General features: G+C 36.3%; 1 protein-coding gene across 8 annotated transcripts; it reads right to left on the bottom strand.

Annotated features, from left to right (window-relative positions):
• Window positions 1–343: 343 nt before the first annotated feature.
• On the bottom strand, window positions 344–17,969 carry LOC107015171 (OTU domain-containing protein 3). 8 transcript variants are annotated; one of them, XM_015215361.2, is made up of 14 exons: window positions 17,781–17,795; window positions 17,467–17,573; window positions 16,285–16,347; window positions 16,025–16,176; window positions 15,814–15,889; window positions 10,071–10,220; window positions 9,818–9,879; window positions 8,259–8,343; window positions 8,007–8,153; window positions 7,771–7,891; window positions 5,841–5,953; window positions 5,614–5,711; window positions 4,938–5,081; window positions 344–1,114 (listed from the first exon to the last, which is right to left on the bottom strand). In XM_015215361.2, the coding sequence occupies exons 5-13, from the start codon at window positions 15,832–15,834 to the stop codon at window positions 4,952–4,954; spliced, it is 927 nt and encodes a 308-aa protein (XP_015070847.1). In that variant the 5' UTR covers window positions 15,835–15,889; window positions 16,025–16,176; window positions 16,285–16,347; window positions 17,467–17,573; window positions 17,781–17,795; the 3' UTR covers window positions 344–1,114; window positions 4,938–4,951. The 8 variants fall into 8 exon arrangements, with proteins under 8 accessions (XP_015070847.1, XP_015070848.1, XP_027771433.1 ...); XM_015215362.2 differs by having other exon boundaries at window positions 16,025–16,203; XM_027915632.1 differs by lacking the exons at window positions 16,025–16,176; window positions 16,285–16,347 and adding an exon at window positions 1,323–1,350 and having other exon boundaries at window positions 17,781–17,969.
• Window positions 17,970–19,621: the final 1,652 nt, after the last annotated feature.

A 19,621-nucleotide genomic window follows, 5' to 3' on the forward strand; every position in this document is an offset into this window, starting at 1 on the left:
ATAAGTTATTTTTGATGGCTATTTGTAAAATTTCCTCATGAACCAATAGCAAAAAACCAATAACATTCTTTCTAATAGCAATTTATCGATCGCTTCGATTTCTACACACACACACCCTAATTCTTATAATTTATTTAGAGAACACTACCTTTTATAATGAACTGTCTGGAGACGACTACCTTTTAACCCATTTTAACTCTGTTTTTATAGGTCTTTTTTAGCTCAACTCTTAGGGTCAACTCAACAAACAGGCCACAACCCATCCTGTAATAATATCAAATAAGTTGGGTTGATTTTCCCACCCCTACATCAAACCAATTCGTATGACAAAAAATAATTGTAACTTAACTAACACGGCCTTTATATGAAAAATTTGTTCGATGAAATAATGTATAATATAAATCCTAGATATTGGTGGGTATTGGATGATACACAGTTGGAATAACTTCAACTACACCAACAGCAATGCATTAAAGCAAAACTTAAACATAACAAAAGATTAGAAACAGTAAAAAAAACTGATGCCATTCAAAAGCCCATCAGTCAAAGGGGAAAATGGCAGTTCAGGCACGAACGAGCGTTCACTTGCAATCAATTATATTACTCTCATACTCGCCATATTTTATCTCAAGGAAATGCTTGGATTTGGCTGTAGTACGTCAACTGATCTCCAGAATGATTTCTTGCTTGTTCCAGTTTTCACTTGTCACTCCAAACAACCAAAGGAACTATGTAATTGAAATAGGACTGGAAACCAAATATTTGAATAGTATAAAATAGGTTTCGCGAGTTGCACCAGCCAATACCAAGGTACTCTTGAAAATAAATGGGGGTCATTCCTCACAAATCAATAATTAGTTGATTGAATTCCTCTTGGATTCTCACCTCCATGTTCTCACTTCCAACGAATCAAGTCCTTGGAGGATGACAAAGTACTGTAGGATCTGATGGTCCTCCAAAACAGTATATGAAATAATCAGCAACTACGAAATATCAAATACGGTACTTTGGGATATCAAGCTTCCAGAAATCATGTTGTGAGACAGCCACAGGGAAGTTGTGACATCTCATCCATATTGTAAAGCAGAGGATAAATTGGTATGAACATGAAAACCTACATGGTATTATTTGTTTGAAAACAGTGAGTACAGGTCTCATACATCCAATGAACAAGATTACTAAACTAGCTAAAATATTGATAGGACCATTAGGATGAAAGAAATATATACTAGCACTTGCTTAATCCTTGAGCACTGTTTCAACCAAAACTAACAGTTTCAAAAGAAAACTTCAAGACAGATGCTATCAGTTTCAGTCGGCACCTGTGATGGTAACATTTATTTCATCCTCCTGTTTCACAAATAAAACCATTGAGCGAAGCTTAGGTAAAAGAGTAGACATGAAAAGAACCGCTTGATTACTGTATAAGAGTCCATTTTATTCATGTATAAAAAGTTGTATTAGTGTTATTATGTTCAATAGAAGTTTTATATTAGGTAGAAAAGTCAACAAAACTTATATCATGTTTGGCTGGTATCATCCTAAAAGTTGTATAAAAGTTATCCATGTATTAATTTTATACGGTGTTTGGTTACATTCTTTGTAGTCATACATAATTATATAATACCATCATAACTAATACCTACATAACTAATACCCGCATAACTAAATCCAACATAATTAAACCCTGCATAACCACATAACTAATACTTGCATAACTAATACCTACATAATTAAACCTTGCATAACTAATACCTGCATAACTCTAACCAGTAAGCAAACGGTCCTAAGGGGTTTGTACCATGTTTGGTGGCATTCTTTTGCTATATATAAACTTCAACACATCAAAATACGGTGTTTAATTATTAATTTAGAATCCCGCATAACTAATATTCCCTCCGTTTCAATTTGTTTGACTTGTTTTGACTTGAACCAGAGTTAAAGAAAGTAAAGAGAACTTCTGAATTTTGTGGTCTTGAATTAAAGATATATACATACCTTAAACATTTCAACTGAAAAGTTGGAACTAAAAAGATGTCAAAAAAGGAAAGAGACATTCTTTTTGAAACACTCATAAGGAAAGTAGGACAACCAAAGAGAGTATTATATAAGTTATGAGTGAATCTACGTATTGTTTTATGCAGGATGGAAAATGGAATAACAAAACCTTGCAAACCCTACATAACTAATTGTTGTATTACTATTACCTGCATAACGCTAATTAGCAATCAAACCATCCCTAAGAACTGATGACTGCATTCACAACTTTTTTTTTAACTGGTAACTTGACTGCATTAACCTTGACAACCTAGCGTAAATCGACCCATTTTTTACTTTTTGACCTGAAATACACTTACATTACCTCTTTAGTAAACTTTGTTGTAATACAAAGACTGCTTAGGTACCAAGATGAAACGGAAGAAATGTTTCCGCATTTTTTTTTCTATTGATAACTCTGAAATCCCCAAGAAATGTTCCCATTGTTTATTCATACCAAGACTATATCCTCATCCTATTTCAAATATTAAACTCAAAAGGTACATAAATCTTCTTTATGACAAAGAGGTTCAGTGTTGGATTAATAGATAAAGAATGTCACAAAGGCTTAAAAGTAAGTTCTACATAGTGGTGGTTAGACCTACTTTGTTGTGTGGCAGTGTTGGCCAATAAAGAATACACATGTTCTGAAGAAGAAGGTTAGTCGAGATGAGGATGAGGATGCCCAGATGAATGTGTGGGTATACTAGGAGAGATAAAATTAGGAACGACATTATACGACAAGGTTGGAGTGGCCTCCTGGGGGATAAGATGAGAGAAGTCAAACTAAGATGGTTCAAACACGTGAATGGGAGCATAAATGCACCAGTGAGGAGGTGTGAGAGATTTGCTATTGTAGGATTTACGAGAGGTAGAGGTAGACCGAAGAAGAACAAGAGGGAGATCATTAGACATGACATGACACATCACATCTTCTAATGAAGACATGATCCTAGATAGGAAGATTTGGAGGTCGACGATAAGGGTTGAAGGGTAATAGGTAGCTGACCATTATAAGTATTAGTTAGTATATGCGTAGTATTCTCCTAATTTTCACTATTACCTGATGTTTCATTTGTTCTGTTTATCTTGCTACTTTGCTGCCGGTTTTTTATCTTCCTATTGTGTTTTCATAACATTTGTTTTTAGCACCCCCACAAAGGTAGGGGTAAGGTAGCATATATCCTACCCTCCTAAAACCCTACTTGTAGGATTACAATAGGTTTGTTGTTGTTGGACATATAGGAAGTACAAAGGGAATATAAACAATGGATCCTCTTTAGTCCCTATGACACCGTAAGTGTATAAAGACGGATATCATGGAATTTATGAAATCCAGAGACAGAACGTTGAGACGACATTAGTATGGAGCACGAGGCTAGCAGAGCTTGCTGCAGTGCCAGCTTGATTGCTTGTCTTATTTACCGTTTTCTTAGCGGGTGTCCAAGCCCGTGGTCACAATGCCTCCTCCGCACAAGCCATCACTGAGCTGACCAATATGATTGATAGTTTTAAGTTTACTATTTGCAGTTCTCCAAAGACACAAACTTGGGGCTGGAGCAAAGAGCCACAAAGGAACCTGTCAGAAACGGTATAAAAAGGACAGACTGAATTATAAGTGCTGGCTTTTCTGCGGTTTCAGGCCCAATCCTTGGGACCTGAATGCACAAATTTCTTAAATGGAAAGGGTTTTCCTGGGCAAGAAACCAACCAACTTAACTTACAGTTTTCAAAGCTCAGGACTACAGCAACTTGCAACTTAACAATTTATGACTTCACCCCAGCAGCTGCGGGAAAGATGTTCCTAAAATATCAACGGGAAAGGAACACACTATTTTTTAATATTCAGGACAGGTGCAAACAATGACACTGATGTTAGAAATGCATTGCCTTTATGCCACTGTTAACTACTCATTAGTCATATAAGCCATATCCAATTGGACAAATTCATAATATCGATCATCTGCCTCAAACTAGGCCACTGTTGCAACATCTCGATTGTACAAGGCTACAAGACAAAGCGTACCAATTAATACTATTGATCAATCAGAATAACTAAACTTAAGGCATCTATTGATATAAAAACCTTCTCTTCCCCTGTCAACCCCACTCTTTTACCATCTCAAACTGTTCCATCACTTTTTAAGAACTTCCCGGTTCCTCACTCTCCTCTCATGATATAGGATACAAATATATTGAAAGAGAAGGGATTCTTATCCTTACAAGGACATGAAAAGACGGTCCCTTACATATAACAGGATTAGCAAACATTTCCCATTTCTATTCTCTGCTTTTCTTGTTCCTTCAATCTGTCCATGTACACTTGAGCCCTCTCACCTAACTAGCAGTCATCAATATCTTCTTATTATCTCTTTATCTCACTTCCCATTCAACCAGAAATTATCACCTCCTCCATATCTGTTCGCTTCCCTTGTCATGCCCCTGCCTCTTCAACAAACCTTACCCCCTCCCCCTATTTAGTCTAGCGCCCTCGCTTTCCTTATTTCTCGAACTTACTTTCATTGCAGAAATATCCTTCCCAATTCTTTATCAGGTTTTCTTCTCCCCTCTCCTCCCTCCCCTTCGATATAGAGAAGCTCCCAATAACCATAGGTTAACACCAGGATCTACTTTGAGTCCTCAGTTTGCCCATAGTTGTGCATTAATTAACCAACAGTATACAAGACGAGGTTTCATGATCCATGATAATTTGCAAATAATGTTGTGCTAATTGACAAAACCAGCTAGGGAATCAAACAAAAATTTGAACTATTAGGATAACCAGTGTTGCCTCAAATTTTGAAGCTATATGCCGCAAAAACCAAAATCCTGATCAGTGGCCGTAAATATAAAAAGAATGAAAAAGAGAAACGACAGAACAAACTATATCCAGAAAGTACCTAAAAAATACTGACTATATACAAAGTGCGCCCATGTCTGGTGGCCTTGCATCAGATTGTTTTGAAGTCGTAACATTGACAGTTGGAACTTTCTTTCCTTGCTTTTTGTCTCTCCGACCCTTTCCATAATCAATTGTATGGTTGCTGAAAATATACCATTGCATGAGCAAATGAAGAGAATCAAAAATCCAAGTGGCCAGAACATTAAGCTAGTTAGGAAACAGAAGATGCTGCAATTGATTATTTTGACTTCAAACCCAACATTATATAGATGATTTTTTAATTTAATCCGAAAGAAAACAGTTGGAAAGATAGATACATGTCCCTTAGCTTTATAGCTATATAGTCATACTTGTGCTGTCAAGCTTTATAATTGGAGAGCCCACAAATCCGCTAATATATATTTAGCACAGAGGAGCAGAGTTTCCAAAATTTTCATATTGAAAGCTCTCCAATATATCCTTGTAGACTATTGCAAATACATTCTAGTGCAAATATATGCATAATAGAAGAAGAAAAACACATGCATGGAACAAGCAGAAAGCATCCCACAAGTTACAACAAGCTAACGGCATTAGCTGTAGAAAAAAAATTTGCTGCAAAAAAGAATTAACAAAAGAAACCTCAACAACATTTAGGAATAAACAAAAACACAGGTGATTATTGACAACCATACTCTGTAAAGCTAGTAGGATGTTTTCCAGCAACTGATCCACAGCAAGACTTGTATTTCTTCTTTGAACCACAGGGACAGGCCTTATTTCTTGGAATTTTCTACAGCATCAAACGATAATGAAGCTTTGATTATTTAAGTAACAAAATCCAAGTCAAGTTTCCAATTAGATACGTACTAAAGAAAAAAAAGTACATTTAAAAGATACAAAAGGATTCAGGTTGTTTTACCTTTTCATCTTCCAGGGAGGTGTGTTCATCAGAAGCTCCTTTTACACTACAGTCAGAGGAACCTCTTTTACAAGGTGAGACTCCAGATTTGATAGCATGCTCTCCTGGAGACCCTAAAAAGAACGAAAAGTATAAGAAGATAGTGCTGGTACCAACACTGAAAGCATAGTTGAACCAGTTCTCCCCATCCATGATAGACGTACGCAATAGAAAAGTACTTTTAAAGTATTTTTCTACGGGATGTATCCTGCTTGTCAATTAATAGGCACAACGAAAAAATTATTACCTTTTTCTCTGGCTCTGTGACAAGATTCTGATAGCATTAAGTGGGTTTCATAACATTAAAGATGTTTCTTCCCAACTTAGCAAGCTCTATAATATTACTGGAGTAACAGGTGCATGGTAAGAGGTCAACTTTACAGAGCCGAGCTAAGACACATTCAAGCTCACTGAACAAGAAAGCATGAAGGATGGGTTTCCCAGAGTGAGAACAATTGTCAAAGAGAACTTAGAAAAGAGAATCCACCTAACTACAAAGTTACGACAATAATAACAAGTAGATGAAAAAGAATACTTCACCTTCATATCTAGCACCCAAGGTATTAAAAAATATACTGTCTCCTTCTACTATGCATTCAGGCAGCCCCAAAAAGGGGCTACTGTGCAGATGATTGCACGTTGAACATTACCGAGTGATGACTGTAGAGGAGAAAAAGCTATCTACCTATGTCCCACAACCCTCACTATCTAAGATGGCACGGTCGCTTCCCTCTCATGTAGACAGATTTATCATAGCAGTTGGAAGATGTGGAAACAACTATAAAAAACTTGATTTGGCTTTTTCGATTAGGTCAAGAAAGTCAACTAGCAAAGCATAACATAAAATGAATGGTTCTCTAGCTCCTATAAGGTAAAATTTTGACTACATGTTACATAGCTAAATTGCTCGGACTCTTCACTTCTAGTGCCACACCAGCGTCGACACGATGTGGGTGTGGGATCCGTACCCGATTTGGTCAACCGATCCTGGGTATTTTGACCAAAATCGACAGAGATATTCAGGACAGATACCTATGATTTCCGTAATCAAAACAAAAGCTAAGGTGAATTTAAAGAAAATGCAATACCTTGTATTGAGAAATTTCTATGCAAGTCCTTAACCTTTTGTCTCCTTCTGGTTTTCTTCTCTCTATCAATATTTTCTCCTCGGAATAGTTTATAAGTTCTCCACATAATGTCTCATAATTTGACATATAACTCTATCTTTAGCAGAATTTCCGCACCCATATCCTTACTGGATCCATACTTCCAACTATTAAAATTCAGATTATGTTGGATCTGACCTCTATATCCACACTTGTATAGGACACCCGCAATCGAGTCTGAGCAACCTAGTTACATAGCACTGAAATCTGTCCATTTGTTTGAACTAGTTACATCTAAAGAGCCAAACAAGTTCCTCTCTTGACCACAACTTATAAATTTCCTTCTATTATTTCTAATCCTAAAGTTTAGTCCCGAGTATTACTCGCATAGCTACAAAATCTATAAATTTAAACTAGGTTAGTCAATTTGGATAAGATGACCAGGCATCAAAACTCAAAACCAATAGAAGTAGAAAAAAAGGGGAAAAGGAAGAATGTGTCACCAAAGATATTTCACTGTCAATCCTGATTCCTGGGCAAGCCACTACCATATGGACAGAAGTCTGTATTTTTCCAATAAAATTCATTAAAATTTGAATATCTACCAGGTTAACACGAGTATGTCAGTCATGTTGAATAACAAGCCTTCCTGTTTCTATTTTTTCATGTGCTTGGGACACCCTGATGATCATGAAAACCAGACTTTACATTGACTGCAATCTCAGCAAGACGCAATATGCATAATTATTTTAAAAGCAAGTGGAAAAGAACTGACTGGCCATTACCTTGTGAAGTGCTTGCCAAAGAAGAAATGTTATCATTTGCATCTAACTGGTCCTCGGATCCTTGTTCTGCGATTAGAAATTCTATTGCAGCATCAACATCACCACCAACTTGTCGTAATACCTAGAGAAGAACAGATAAATAAGAAAAAGAAATCAAATACAGAGATATGTAGGTTTCTTTTAACGCTCAACAGGTTCGACATCATCGACTAAGGAGAGAGCAATCAGCAAATAACCTGCTCCACTTTTTGTTTATTATCACACCCACTTCCAGCCATAACCATTTTGACTGATCCTACTTGAACCATATTCCGACTAGTGTCTCCCTTAGACTTGGCAGCAGCAATAGCTTCACGAGATTTTGCTGAAAGATCAGCATCAGCCTTTAAATAACTGAAGGTCATTAGAATCTTGCATGAAATCCTAACTCATTGTTATAATATTTCTATTCCTAACACAAAAAAATAAGAAATTGAAATGCTGTAAACCTTGATGATAATCGGGCTAGCTAGTCCAGTGCAAGAATCTTCCCTTAGCCGAATGCTATTGTAATGCTCTCCGTCGTGATAAGAACTGACAGTAAATAAGTCAGTCAGGCAGCATATGTATACAAAATATACGAAGGGCCTAATAAGTAATGGATGAAGGGGAAAAGAAGCACAAAAGAAATGCCAAAAGATGCTGCTTTTCAAGACAAATAAGTGGCTCTTTCTTCAGTAGGCAACCAATTATCTCGGAGGGTTATAGAGGACACCACTATAATCATTAGCTGCGGATAATCAATAATTTATTAACAAATCAGAAGTGGAGGTTAACCTCCACATGATCTGAACGAGTGCTTTGTTATTTAATGAAGATATACAAAACAGTCAGACAATCACCTTACAGTAAAAAAGCTAGAGAAGAAGGACTCCCCATAATGGAGAAAGAAAGAGACATTAGTGGGAAAAAAAAGAGAGACAAATTAATGTTGAGGAAAGAAAAAGGAGGGGCCAAGCATCTTATAAAACTTGAACTGTCTGCTATTTCACAAGACCATGTCTATCCATATAGGATTTAACTTTTGCCATGGAACAAGAGAAAAGAAGGCGTATACTGAATATAACCTTAAGTCTCTCAAAGAACCAAAGAGATAGAATGCTCTTAACTTCACAACTACTTGAAAAGCAAAGCAAAATAATGCAGATTAAGAAAAAGTAACTAAAAAAAGTATTTAAAATGAGTTTCTTATGTTTTAACCGATCCCCTTCCTGTAAGCAACATCTGTGTGCATGCACAAGAAAAGAGGGGGAGAGACCGAGATGTATATACAACAGGATCAAGTACTTAGAAAAATTACATCACGTTTCATGAACTTTTTCAGAATGCTTGTATGTAACAGCTAAAAGAGAATGATCTACATACACCTGTTTTTACTAGCGAAACATCTATTCTGCTTACTACCCCTACCGCCACCCCACTCCCACTCCCAAACAAACGAAGACTCTGAAGTGAAGAAATAAACAGCAAGTGTGACAACAACTAGGAGAGTGCTCATGGAGGAATAAGGTTGCAACACTCAACTGGGTCTTTGACAGAAAAGAAGCTTCAAAAAGAGGAGATAGAACTAGATATCAAGCACTAGGGCGTATCATGCATTAGCACTACAGAGAACTTGCTCATCCACCTTCATGAGATCCTCTTTTTACTCTAGATGGATGTAGTTAAAAATACAAAATTAGACTGGCCACAAGAGAAAGTAAACCAAGAGGAAAATTAAAGGACTTTTTAAGGTCAATAAAGTACCAGATTGTCTATTCCAATTTCCACATAGATGTCTTTTCTTCACCAACAGCTAATATACTAAAATTCATCTACCATAAATGCCAATTTTAAATGATCTAAGTGTATTAATGAAAATGAGTCGTATCAGTCCTCCAACAATTTTATCCCAGCTACGGAACATTCATGATGTACAAACCAAAGAAATTCATGCACTGGACTGGAGGGGCTCTAGATCATACAAAAGCAAAAGCAAGTGAAATCTCATATTCTTTCCAACACTTACAGATGAAGCATCCGAGATTCACGGTTGTCAAAATTCTGTATGTACCAGCGAGGTGACATATGCTGTCCACATTGGATTTAAATAATCAGTCTCCACATTGGATTTAAATAATCAGTCAATCAAAAATCCCTTGGACATCAGGTCAGTGCACTACTAAGTTGAGCAACTTTGATGATTAAAAAACTAGTTGTTCTATATTATGAAGACCCGCTTACGGCTTATCAGAGGGATAAAGTAGGGGGAGAAAACGTACTCGGTGGATGCATATATTGGTATGAGTAACAAGAGAAGCTGCTTGTAATTCCATATGTCCAGCCCAAGTGCCATCCTTCTCCATGGACTCACAATATTCATCAAATGGTACATCATCTTCAATAAAAGGCTCAAACATATCACGGTTATTCTGTTAAATATAGATCCACTATTAGTTTACCTCAAAAATTGTTTTGGTGTTCTAAGTACTAGAGTACATGACATACAACAGATAAAAAAGGCAGCCGGTGCACAAAGATTCCCAGGTTAGCAGGGTCCACGGAAGGGACACAATCCAAGGGGTATGATGTAGACAGACTACCCTAATGTAAGCATTAGTGACTGCTTCCACGGCTCAAACCCATGACCTATAGGTCATACAGAGACAACTTCACGTTGCTCCAAGGCTCCTCTTCCTGACGCGTAACAACAGATGTAGGAATCAAAAACAAAGACAAAAGTTCATAATGTGACATCGGTAATCATATTTTTGAACTTCACCCACTCAAAATCGCATCAATAACAAACAACAACATACCCAGCATAGTCCCACAAGTATGATGTGATGAGGGTAGAGTGTATGCAGACCTTACCTCTACCTTGCCAGGTAGAGAGGTTATTTCCAAAAGACCCTCGGCTCAAAGAGAAATCACATCTATAACATCACAAAATACAGGATATTCTTAAAGAAAGCACGTGTTTCCTCGATCAGCTCAAAAAATCTATGTTATTTTCAATCTATTCCGGCTTTGCTATTAGTAAGCATTGTGGAAAATATTCATACCTAAAACAGGTTGCAATAAAGTTTATTAGCAATTATTACTACACATTTCTAAATCAAAAAAGCCAGCTGAAAACAAGTAAGGTAGATACCAAATATCTAATAACAACACGGTATAGTCCCAAAAAGGGTATGGGAGGTAGAGTATACGCAGACCTGATACTACCCTTCTAAAAGATAATAATATTAATAATAATTTTTCAATAGAAGTTGAAACAGAAGAAATGGCTCCAAAATACTGTCACCTGAGATTCTACTACCCTTCTCAACCCACCATGCACATTAGTCACAGGATAGATCTACTGTATACATCAAAATATAAAAATAATGCCACAAGGATGGCTCAGTTCTTCCTGGACAGACTGTGATATCTGTCAGAGTACAATATAGATAAGACTGGCGGTTTTGGCGACTTTGGTGACAAATAATGGGATATAATCTCAAATAAGAGAACAAAGGCAGCCCCTTGAGACAGAAAAAAGAAAAGGGAGTAAAAGTCAATAGCTGCTGATGCTACTTATTGCCTTGTCAAAATGGAAGTACGTCTCAATAGAACCGCAATTGATCCCATCCAAGTTAGACTCTCAACACAATTAAATATCATGACCTTGCATAATGTTTACACAAAATCATCTATCATATCAACAGAAATAAGTATCATATCAACAGAAATAAGTATTTGTAAGTATATCCTACTTGAATAGGAATAGGAATAAAAATAGAAATAGGAATAGGAATCCTAGTCGGAAAAGGGTTCCAATATAGTGTCTATAAATAAGGTCTCAATGTAACAATTAAGATACACAATTCAATAATATTCTTCCAATATATTTCTCACATGGTATCAGAGTATTGGTGAGAATTCCAAGTCACCGATGTCAAATTTCGGTGAAGACGGTGGGACTGATTTATGTCATCTTTCATTCTGAAGGTGTAGTGCAAAAGACAACACCGTCACGAGGCTCGGGAAGCTCAGGCGACCAAACCCCATCCAGACCCACCGGAAAATACCCTCCCACGCGCACCCACGCGCCGATCGAAGGTGGGAATTTTCCGGCGAGACCTGCTCACGCGCCGACGCGTGAGTGCTGCTCCAGCCATTTCTTTTCGAGCTATTTTTTTCAGTTGGGTCGCCCAGTATTTCCGACCAGAACCTGGGCAGTTTTCTCCAGATCCGATCACCGGAGTTAGGGTTTCGGTGATTTTCAGGCAGTTTCCGGCAAGTTTCAGGCAAAATCAGAACTTTTAGGCTACTTTAGGTAGATTCCGATAGTTTCCAGCAAATTTCTTACTCTTTTCAAGCCAAAAAAAAAAGTCTTTCGGGTGTGATGTTTTTGGCTCCAAAAATACAGGGATTGAAAGTTCAAGCCTTACAATCACTTCAAAACCATTAATGGGAAGTTCAAACTATTTAGCCTGGGCTTCTTCAGTTGAGTTGTGGTGCAAGGGTCAAGGTGTTCAAGATCACTTAACAAACAATGCTTGTGTTGTAGATGAAAAGACAAAGTCTAATGACGATGGTGCAAAAGCCAAAGCACAATGGGAGAAAGTGGATGCCCAATTATGTAGTCTCCTTTGGCGCTCTATTGATTCTAAGTTGATGCCCTTGTTTCGCCCATTCCAGACATGTTATTTAGTTTGGGAAAAGGCACATGCTTTATACACTAATGACATATCTCGATTCTATGATGTGATATCTCGAATGACTAACTTAAAGAAACAAGAATCTGATATGTCTACTTACTTGGGACAAGTACAGGCAGTCATGAAGGAATTTGAAACATTGATGCCTATCACTACAAACATGGGCAAGCAACAAGAGCAAAGACAGACATTGTTTCTAGTTCTTACACTTGCTGGACTTCCTACTGACCATAACTCTGTACGTGACTAGTATCTAGCCAGTCCCACAGTTCCCTCAATTGATGAATTATTCTCTCGTCTACTTCGTCTTGTTGCACCTCCCAGTCACAAAGAAGTTTCATCACCCATTTTTGACTCCTCTATTCTCGCATCACAAACCACAGAAAAGCGTACATACCAATCTATGGAGAATCGTCGAGGGGGAGGGCGTTTTGGGAAACCTCGATCCAAGTGTAGTCATTGTCATAAACCTGGACACACTCGTGACATATGTTATATTTTGCATGGTCCACCACCTAGTTATGATCCTGTTGCTTTAAAGGAATATAATGAGTTCCTTCGAAATCGCAAGTAAACAGACATCTTCACCAGTAGCATATGGTGCTCAACCTAATCAACCACCCAATAATGCTCATATTGCTCAGGCAGAATATGATGAGTTCCTTCAATATCGTGCAAATAAGCAACATCTCTTTAAGCACTTTCAGACTAAAGACCTTGGCAGATTGAAGTATTTTCTAGGTGTTGAGGTTGCTCAGTCTAGATCAGGTATTGTTATTTCTCAACGCAAGTATGCCTTAGACATTCTTGAGAAGACATGAATGATGGGATGTAGACCTATTGACACTCCTATGATTCCGAATGTTAAACTTCTTTCGGGACAGGGAGAGCCACTTAGTAATCCTGAAAGGTATAGACTACTTGTGGGAAAGTTGAATTATCTCACAGTGACTAGACCTGACATCTCTTTTCCCGTGAGTGTTGTAAGTCAGTTTATGACTTCCCCTTGTGATAGTCATTGGGAAGCAGTTGTTCGTATTCTACGATATATAAAGTCAGCTCCCGATAAAGGACTACTCTTTGAGGATCATGTCTATGAACATATCATAGGATATACCAGTGTNTGTTTTGGATGGCGAGAGGCGACAAAAGGCGACAAGGGCCTGCCTCGCCACGCGGCGAGGCGCTCGCCTTTTTGAATCGAGGCGCCAATTAATACCAAAAATTAAAAATATTTAATTGCACATATAAATATTCAAATTTCAATAGCAATAACATATATTAGCAAATACTATAATAATTACTATAGAAGAATTAATTTTTTTCAAAAAAATAATGGACAGCGCAGTGAAAGCAGTAAGCAGTTAGCAGCATTTTACTGTAAACAAAGAAAACAGAGGGAAAAAACAGAGCAGTGAAGAAAACAGAGGAAAAAAAGAGTAGTGAAGGCAGCGAGCAGTGAAGAGTGAAGACAGCAAGCACTTCAGAACTTCAGATTTCAGAATTTAAGATTCACTTCACAAGAAATTAAACAGAAGAAAAGAAGAAAATAAGAGAAGAAGAGGACTGAAGAGAAGAAACGAAGAAATGAAGAGAAGAAGAAAGAAAAGGGGACATACCTTTCGCGCGAGTCCACTGAAGGAGAAGAAGAGATCGCAGGGTTGAGGAGAAGAAACGCGAGTCGTGACTGACTGGAAATATGAAAAAACCCTAATTTTGACTAATATTATTAAGTCAAGACCTTTTTAAATATTTTAAAATAAAAGGCGGCGCCATTCAGGTCGCCATTATGTCGCCTCACGTCGCCTCACATCGCCTAATTGATCTCGCCACGCCTCACTGGGGAATGGCGTTACATGGTCGCCTCGCCTCGCCATAGCGCCTTTGGCGAATGGCGAGCGCCATTAAGAACACCGGGATATACAGACGCTGATTGGGCAGGATCATCCTCTGATTGACATTCGACATCCGAATATCGTGTTTTAGTTGGAGGTAATTTGGTGTCGGGAAGAGTAAGAAACAGAATGTGGTTGCTCGATCTAGTGTAGAATCAGAATATCGAGCAATGGCGACAGCAACTTGTGAGCTAATTTGGCTCAAACAGTTGCTGGGAGAACTAAAATTTGGCAAAATTGATCGGATGGAACTTGTGTGTGATAATCAAGCGGCTCTTCATATTGCATCAAATCGAGTGTTTCATGAAAGGACTAAGCACATTGAGATTGACTGTCACTTTGTCAGAGAAAAGATACTCTTGGGAGATATTGTTATAAAATTTGTGAAGTCAAATGATCAGCTTGCAGATTTGTTCACCAAGTCTCTCACATGTCCTCGTATTAATTACATCTGTAACAAGCTAGGCACATATGATTTGTATGCACCAGCTTGAGGGGGAGTGTTAGAATAGAAATAAGTATTTATAAGTATTTCCTACTTAGAATAGGAATAAGAATAGAAATAGGAATAGGAATAGGAATCCTAGTCGGCAAAGGGTTCCAATGCAGTGTCTATAAATAGGGTCTCAATGTAACAATTAAGATACACAATTCAATAATATTCTTCCAATATATTTCTCACACATTAGTGCCTCAGAATCAAACTAGTTGGAATTAATTATATGAACCCTCTGAATACTTCCTCAATCCTCAACTAATTTAGGAGTTTTTGTTTGTTTTAGTTAAGGGTTTTTAGAGTATGTTAATAAACTTAAAAAGTGTATCACATTTGAACAAAATTTTAAGCTATGTAGTCTGGATAGGAATATGGAGATCATATTTAATACAGATACCATAAAAAAATGAGGACCTTTTGAGAATAAAACTGGATCGCTCTCTTTATAATATTTTTTAAAGCCCAAATCACCATATTCTTTGGAATCCAAAAAACAGACAGCTTCAACCTTGCCCCCACCCTTTCTCTTTTGGGATCTGATATGAAACCCTGAGTAGTAACTGTAAACTTTCATGTGTCTGAATCCCTAGTTCAGTCTGATTTTTAGACATACTAATCCCTCCTCCTATTTATCACAAGCATTCCAGGATTTCCTTTTCTCTGTTTATCTTTCTGATTTTGCAAATTATTCAGCAATCCCTCCAAAATTTTATTTCGATCCCGATATCACTCTTGTACCTAATTTTTTTCACGCAACAGGATACTCACAACCATAACATAAATGACACCAACATGATAGGTACAGAATACTATTTCTAGGCATATCCTGAGTGCAACATGCCTTGAATGGACAAGATTGGATGAAAATAATTCCATCTCACTTGATAGTATATTGAAGCAAAACAAAGTCTTCTAAAGAATCACGTACCCTGATAAATTTTACAGTCATAGCTCGATATTTCTCATGCTCCTCCTCATTGCCTTCCAACTGATCACCTAATGCCCTGCATAATCACAATGATTTCTTTAGCCTTTATTCCAGCTACAGTTACTATAACATGTATCATGAAAATTCCAAGAAATAACTGGGTATTCAATAATTAATACATTACTCTGATACATTCAGATGATGAACTCACAAGAAGAAGAATCAACTCTGAACTTCGAGATATGAATGAAAATGATGGAACTCTAGTTCAACAAAACATCATGCTTTTCAACAACCTCTCACCAAGAAATCACCGGAATCCAGGTGGTGACATTATCCAAGCTTAGCACCCAAGGGTGTGGCCTAGTGGTCAATGAAGTGGTTGATAACCTGAGGTCTCAGTATAGAACTTAGTGGAGACAAAAAAAACTAGGTGATTCTTCCCATCTGTCCTAGCCTTGATGGACTTACCTGGTACCTGTTGTTGGTGGTAGGTAGCAGGTATCCCGTGGAATTAGTTGAGGTGCGTGAAAGCTGGCTCGAACACCACGGTCATCAAAAAAAATATTACCCAAGCTTACAAGATGAGAGAAAAAGACAAGGAAGAGCAAAAAATACTTAACTCTAATTGTTCCCAATGATTAATACATTATCATAGAATATAACAGGAGTAGGCTCCAAAGGATCTGTTAAGAGATTCCAATCATTCAAACAACAATTTCAAATCCCTCTGATATGTTTGCAAGAACCAATGGTAGATAATGGGAAGATTGAAAAATACAAAAGAAAACTGGGTATGCCTCAATGTTTTTTCAACTTCTCCAATAAAATCTGGATAACTGGACCTCCGAAGTAGATCTATCATTCAAGATAGAGAGGAGCATGTCCTGATCAAGGCTAACTACCTCAACAACCCTCCAATACGTCAACCATTGTCTATGCTAAAGTTTATGCTAAATGCACAGAGGAACAAAGAAGGGAGCTTTGGCTAGATCTTAAAGAAAGAGCCAATAACATTCAAGGAGCTTGGGGACCAATTGGTGATTTTAAGGTTATTACTTCCAGTGATGAAAAAAAAGGGAGAAAACAGTTATAGACCGGAAGAAAATCTATACTTCATAGAATGCCTCAATGATAGTGGTCTTCAAGATTCAGGATACACAGGTTTTCCTTATACTTGGTGTGACAGCAGAGATCCTCCCATCACCATTGGAAAGAGTTAGACAGGCTTGTTTATGACAGCTTGGACTGATACAATTTCCAACACATCACTTACTTACTTGTCCAGAGCCTGCCTGATCATGCTCCTCTACTTTTCAAAATAAGCAATGAGATCGCCTCTCACATAAGATAATTTCAAGTTTCATAATATCTAAATTGAATACCAAAATTATCTTCAACTCATTTACTACTATTCCCATTAAAGTGAAAGGACTTATGAACATGGATAGATGGAACCTCATTTATAACAAGCCAAACCAGCATAATTTTATGATCCACCCACAGGTTTTTGCAAGTTTTTGTATTTTAAATTAGGCACTAACATCAAAAGTCTCTTTACAAAGTTTGATATTCCAAACTCAACATGTAACTTTTTACACATGCAATGATCAACCAATATGTAGAAAAAGGACAATCTTACTAAGCACAAACCTGAAGAAACAATTTCCATCTGCAGTCACTTGTATAATCTTTAAGCCCAATGCATCAAGCTGAGCTCGAAATTCAGAAATATCAGCCTGCTTTCCATGCTTTTTAGCCTGTCGCATACAGTAACATACACAAAACAGCACATATACTCAATACTGATAACAAACAAATACACTCAAATTTGTGAAGTAGAATCTACTCATATTAAGCTAAGTTAGAACGAAAAATCAATACACCAAGTAATCAACAATGAATTTTTGCGATCCCAAACAAATTGAAAACAATTTTACGAATTTGAGGTAATCCAAAATACATACATGAGGTTGTTTGTTAGGTTTGGATTTTTGATGCTTCGTTTTGGCCATCTCGTCGATTGGTTATTTTTCAGTTCGTCTGTCAAACGCCGACCGACGACTGGTGTTGTGTTACGGTCTCTATTTTATCCTCCACGGAAAATTTTACACTTCCGAAAAACCTCTACAGAAAACAAAATTAAACAACATTTGGTTATCATTGTATTGTTTTTAAAAATAAATAAATAAATATCAAAAGTTTTAAGTTTGAAAAAATGTTTTTGACCTCTTTTTTTATTTTTTTCAAGAAATTTCACTAGATAGTCCTTGTTTAATTTTTTAAGGCAAATTTTATATATAGCAAATATCAAATTTTCAATTTTAGGCTATGAAATTTTTTTTAAAATTACGTTTCGTAGTAAAATTTGAGTTTGCTACGGATGTCTTTTTCTGTATAATCTTTGACGTCATTTATACATTTCATACACTTATACACTTATACTAACTAGGTATATGTATGAAATTGTTGTATGTTTATTCGAATCTGTCAGTTATATACATATACCTATTTAGTGTTTTTTGGTGAATTGTATAATTGAATAGAACTGTTGTATGTTTATACGAATTTGTCAGTTATATACATATACATACTTAGTGTTTTTGGATGAATTATATAATTTTATAAAGTTTTAATTATATACAAGCTTTTGATATAATTTAAAAATGTGTATAACCTAAAACTGAAGTAGCTAGAATTTGTATAAGCATATGTTCTATTTGTTGTTGAAATTCGTAAGCTTACAAATGTATATGTATATAATTTAATTTTTTATACAGAACTTCTGAAAATAGCTTCATTGGCTATTTTGGTTATGCATTCTGATAGATGGGGCAATGACAATTGTTACGTCGATTATACAATTGAGGGGGTGATTTTTAAAGAAAGTTCATCGTATAATGAGTTGTATAATGTCATTGCAATGCAACTAAGGATCGATATGAATGTGATTAAAGTCAAAATTGAGTATAAAATTGAAGAAAGCAACACACCCATGTTGATTCACAAAAATCAGAATGGATTATGAAGAGGAGTGAAAAGGTAGTTAGAAAAAATTGAAAAAAATTGACAAAATTAGATGAGTTTTTGGCGGTATCTGAAAGTTTTGAAATACTTTTGAAAACCGCAAGGACGTGCTAAAGAAGTTTGAAATTTGAAATTGAATTTGTGGAGAATATTAAGGAGAAATTGAAGGAAAGGAGTAGAGATTGTATTATAATATGAAGGGGAAAGAGTAAAAAATGATTTTAATTTTGGGGAGATATTTTATACAATTCTGTGGGCTCTAATATAGCAAATTGACCGAGAGTTTGCTTATTAAAGGGAATAAATGAAAGGTAAGTTACTCCATTTGATTACTTTTATTAGTTTGTCATTCTCTACGATTATCTCAATTTTTTATCTACTTTTTAAAAATGAAAAGTTACTTTCTCTATTTTAATTTATTTGAGATATTTATATTTAATATCCAGTTTTAATTTATTATTTTTTAAAAGTTATGTAGTTATAAACTAAAGATATGTCATATTTACTAAATGTCTTTTAATTTTGTGGTCTAAAATATATTTTTTGAAAAGTTGAAATTAAGGAATTGCTAAAAAGGAAAAGAGTCATTCTTTAAGTATGTCAAATAAATTAAAATGGAGAAAGTAATAAATATGAATATTCACAAAAAATTATGTTCCTCCTGCTTCTTTCATCGATTGAAAATAACTATTGGGTTGGGTCCATCAATAAAGAGTGTTAATTGCTTATTTACCCATTAGATTGTCATGTATCTAAAATCTACCTCTTGTAGAGGTTATTT

This window comes from Solanum pennellii, chromosome 3 (assembly GCF_001406875.1).
Source record: "Solanum pennellii chromosome 3, SPENNV200".
In the NCBI taxonomy this organism is placed as follows: domain Eukaryota; kingdom Viridiplantae; phylum Streptophyta; class Magnoliopsida; order Solanales; family Solanaceae; genus Solanum; species Solanum pennellii.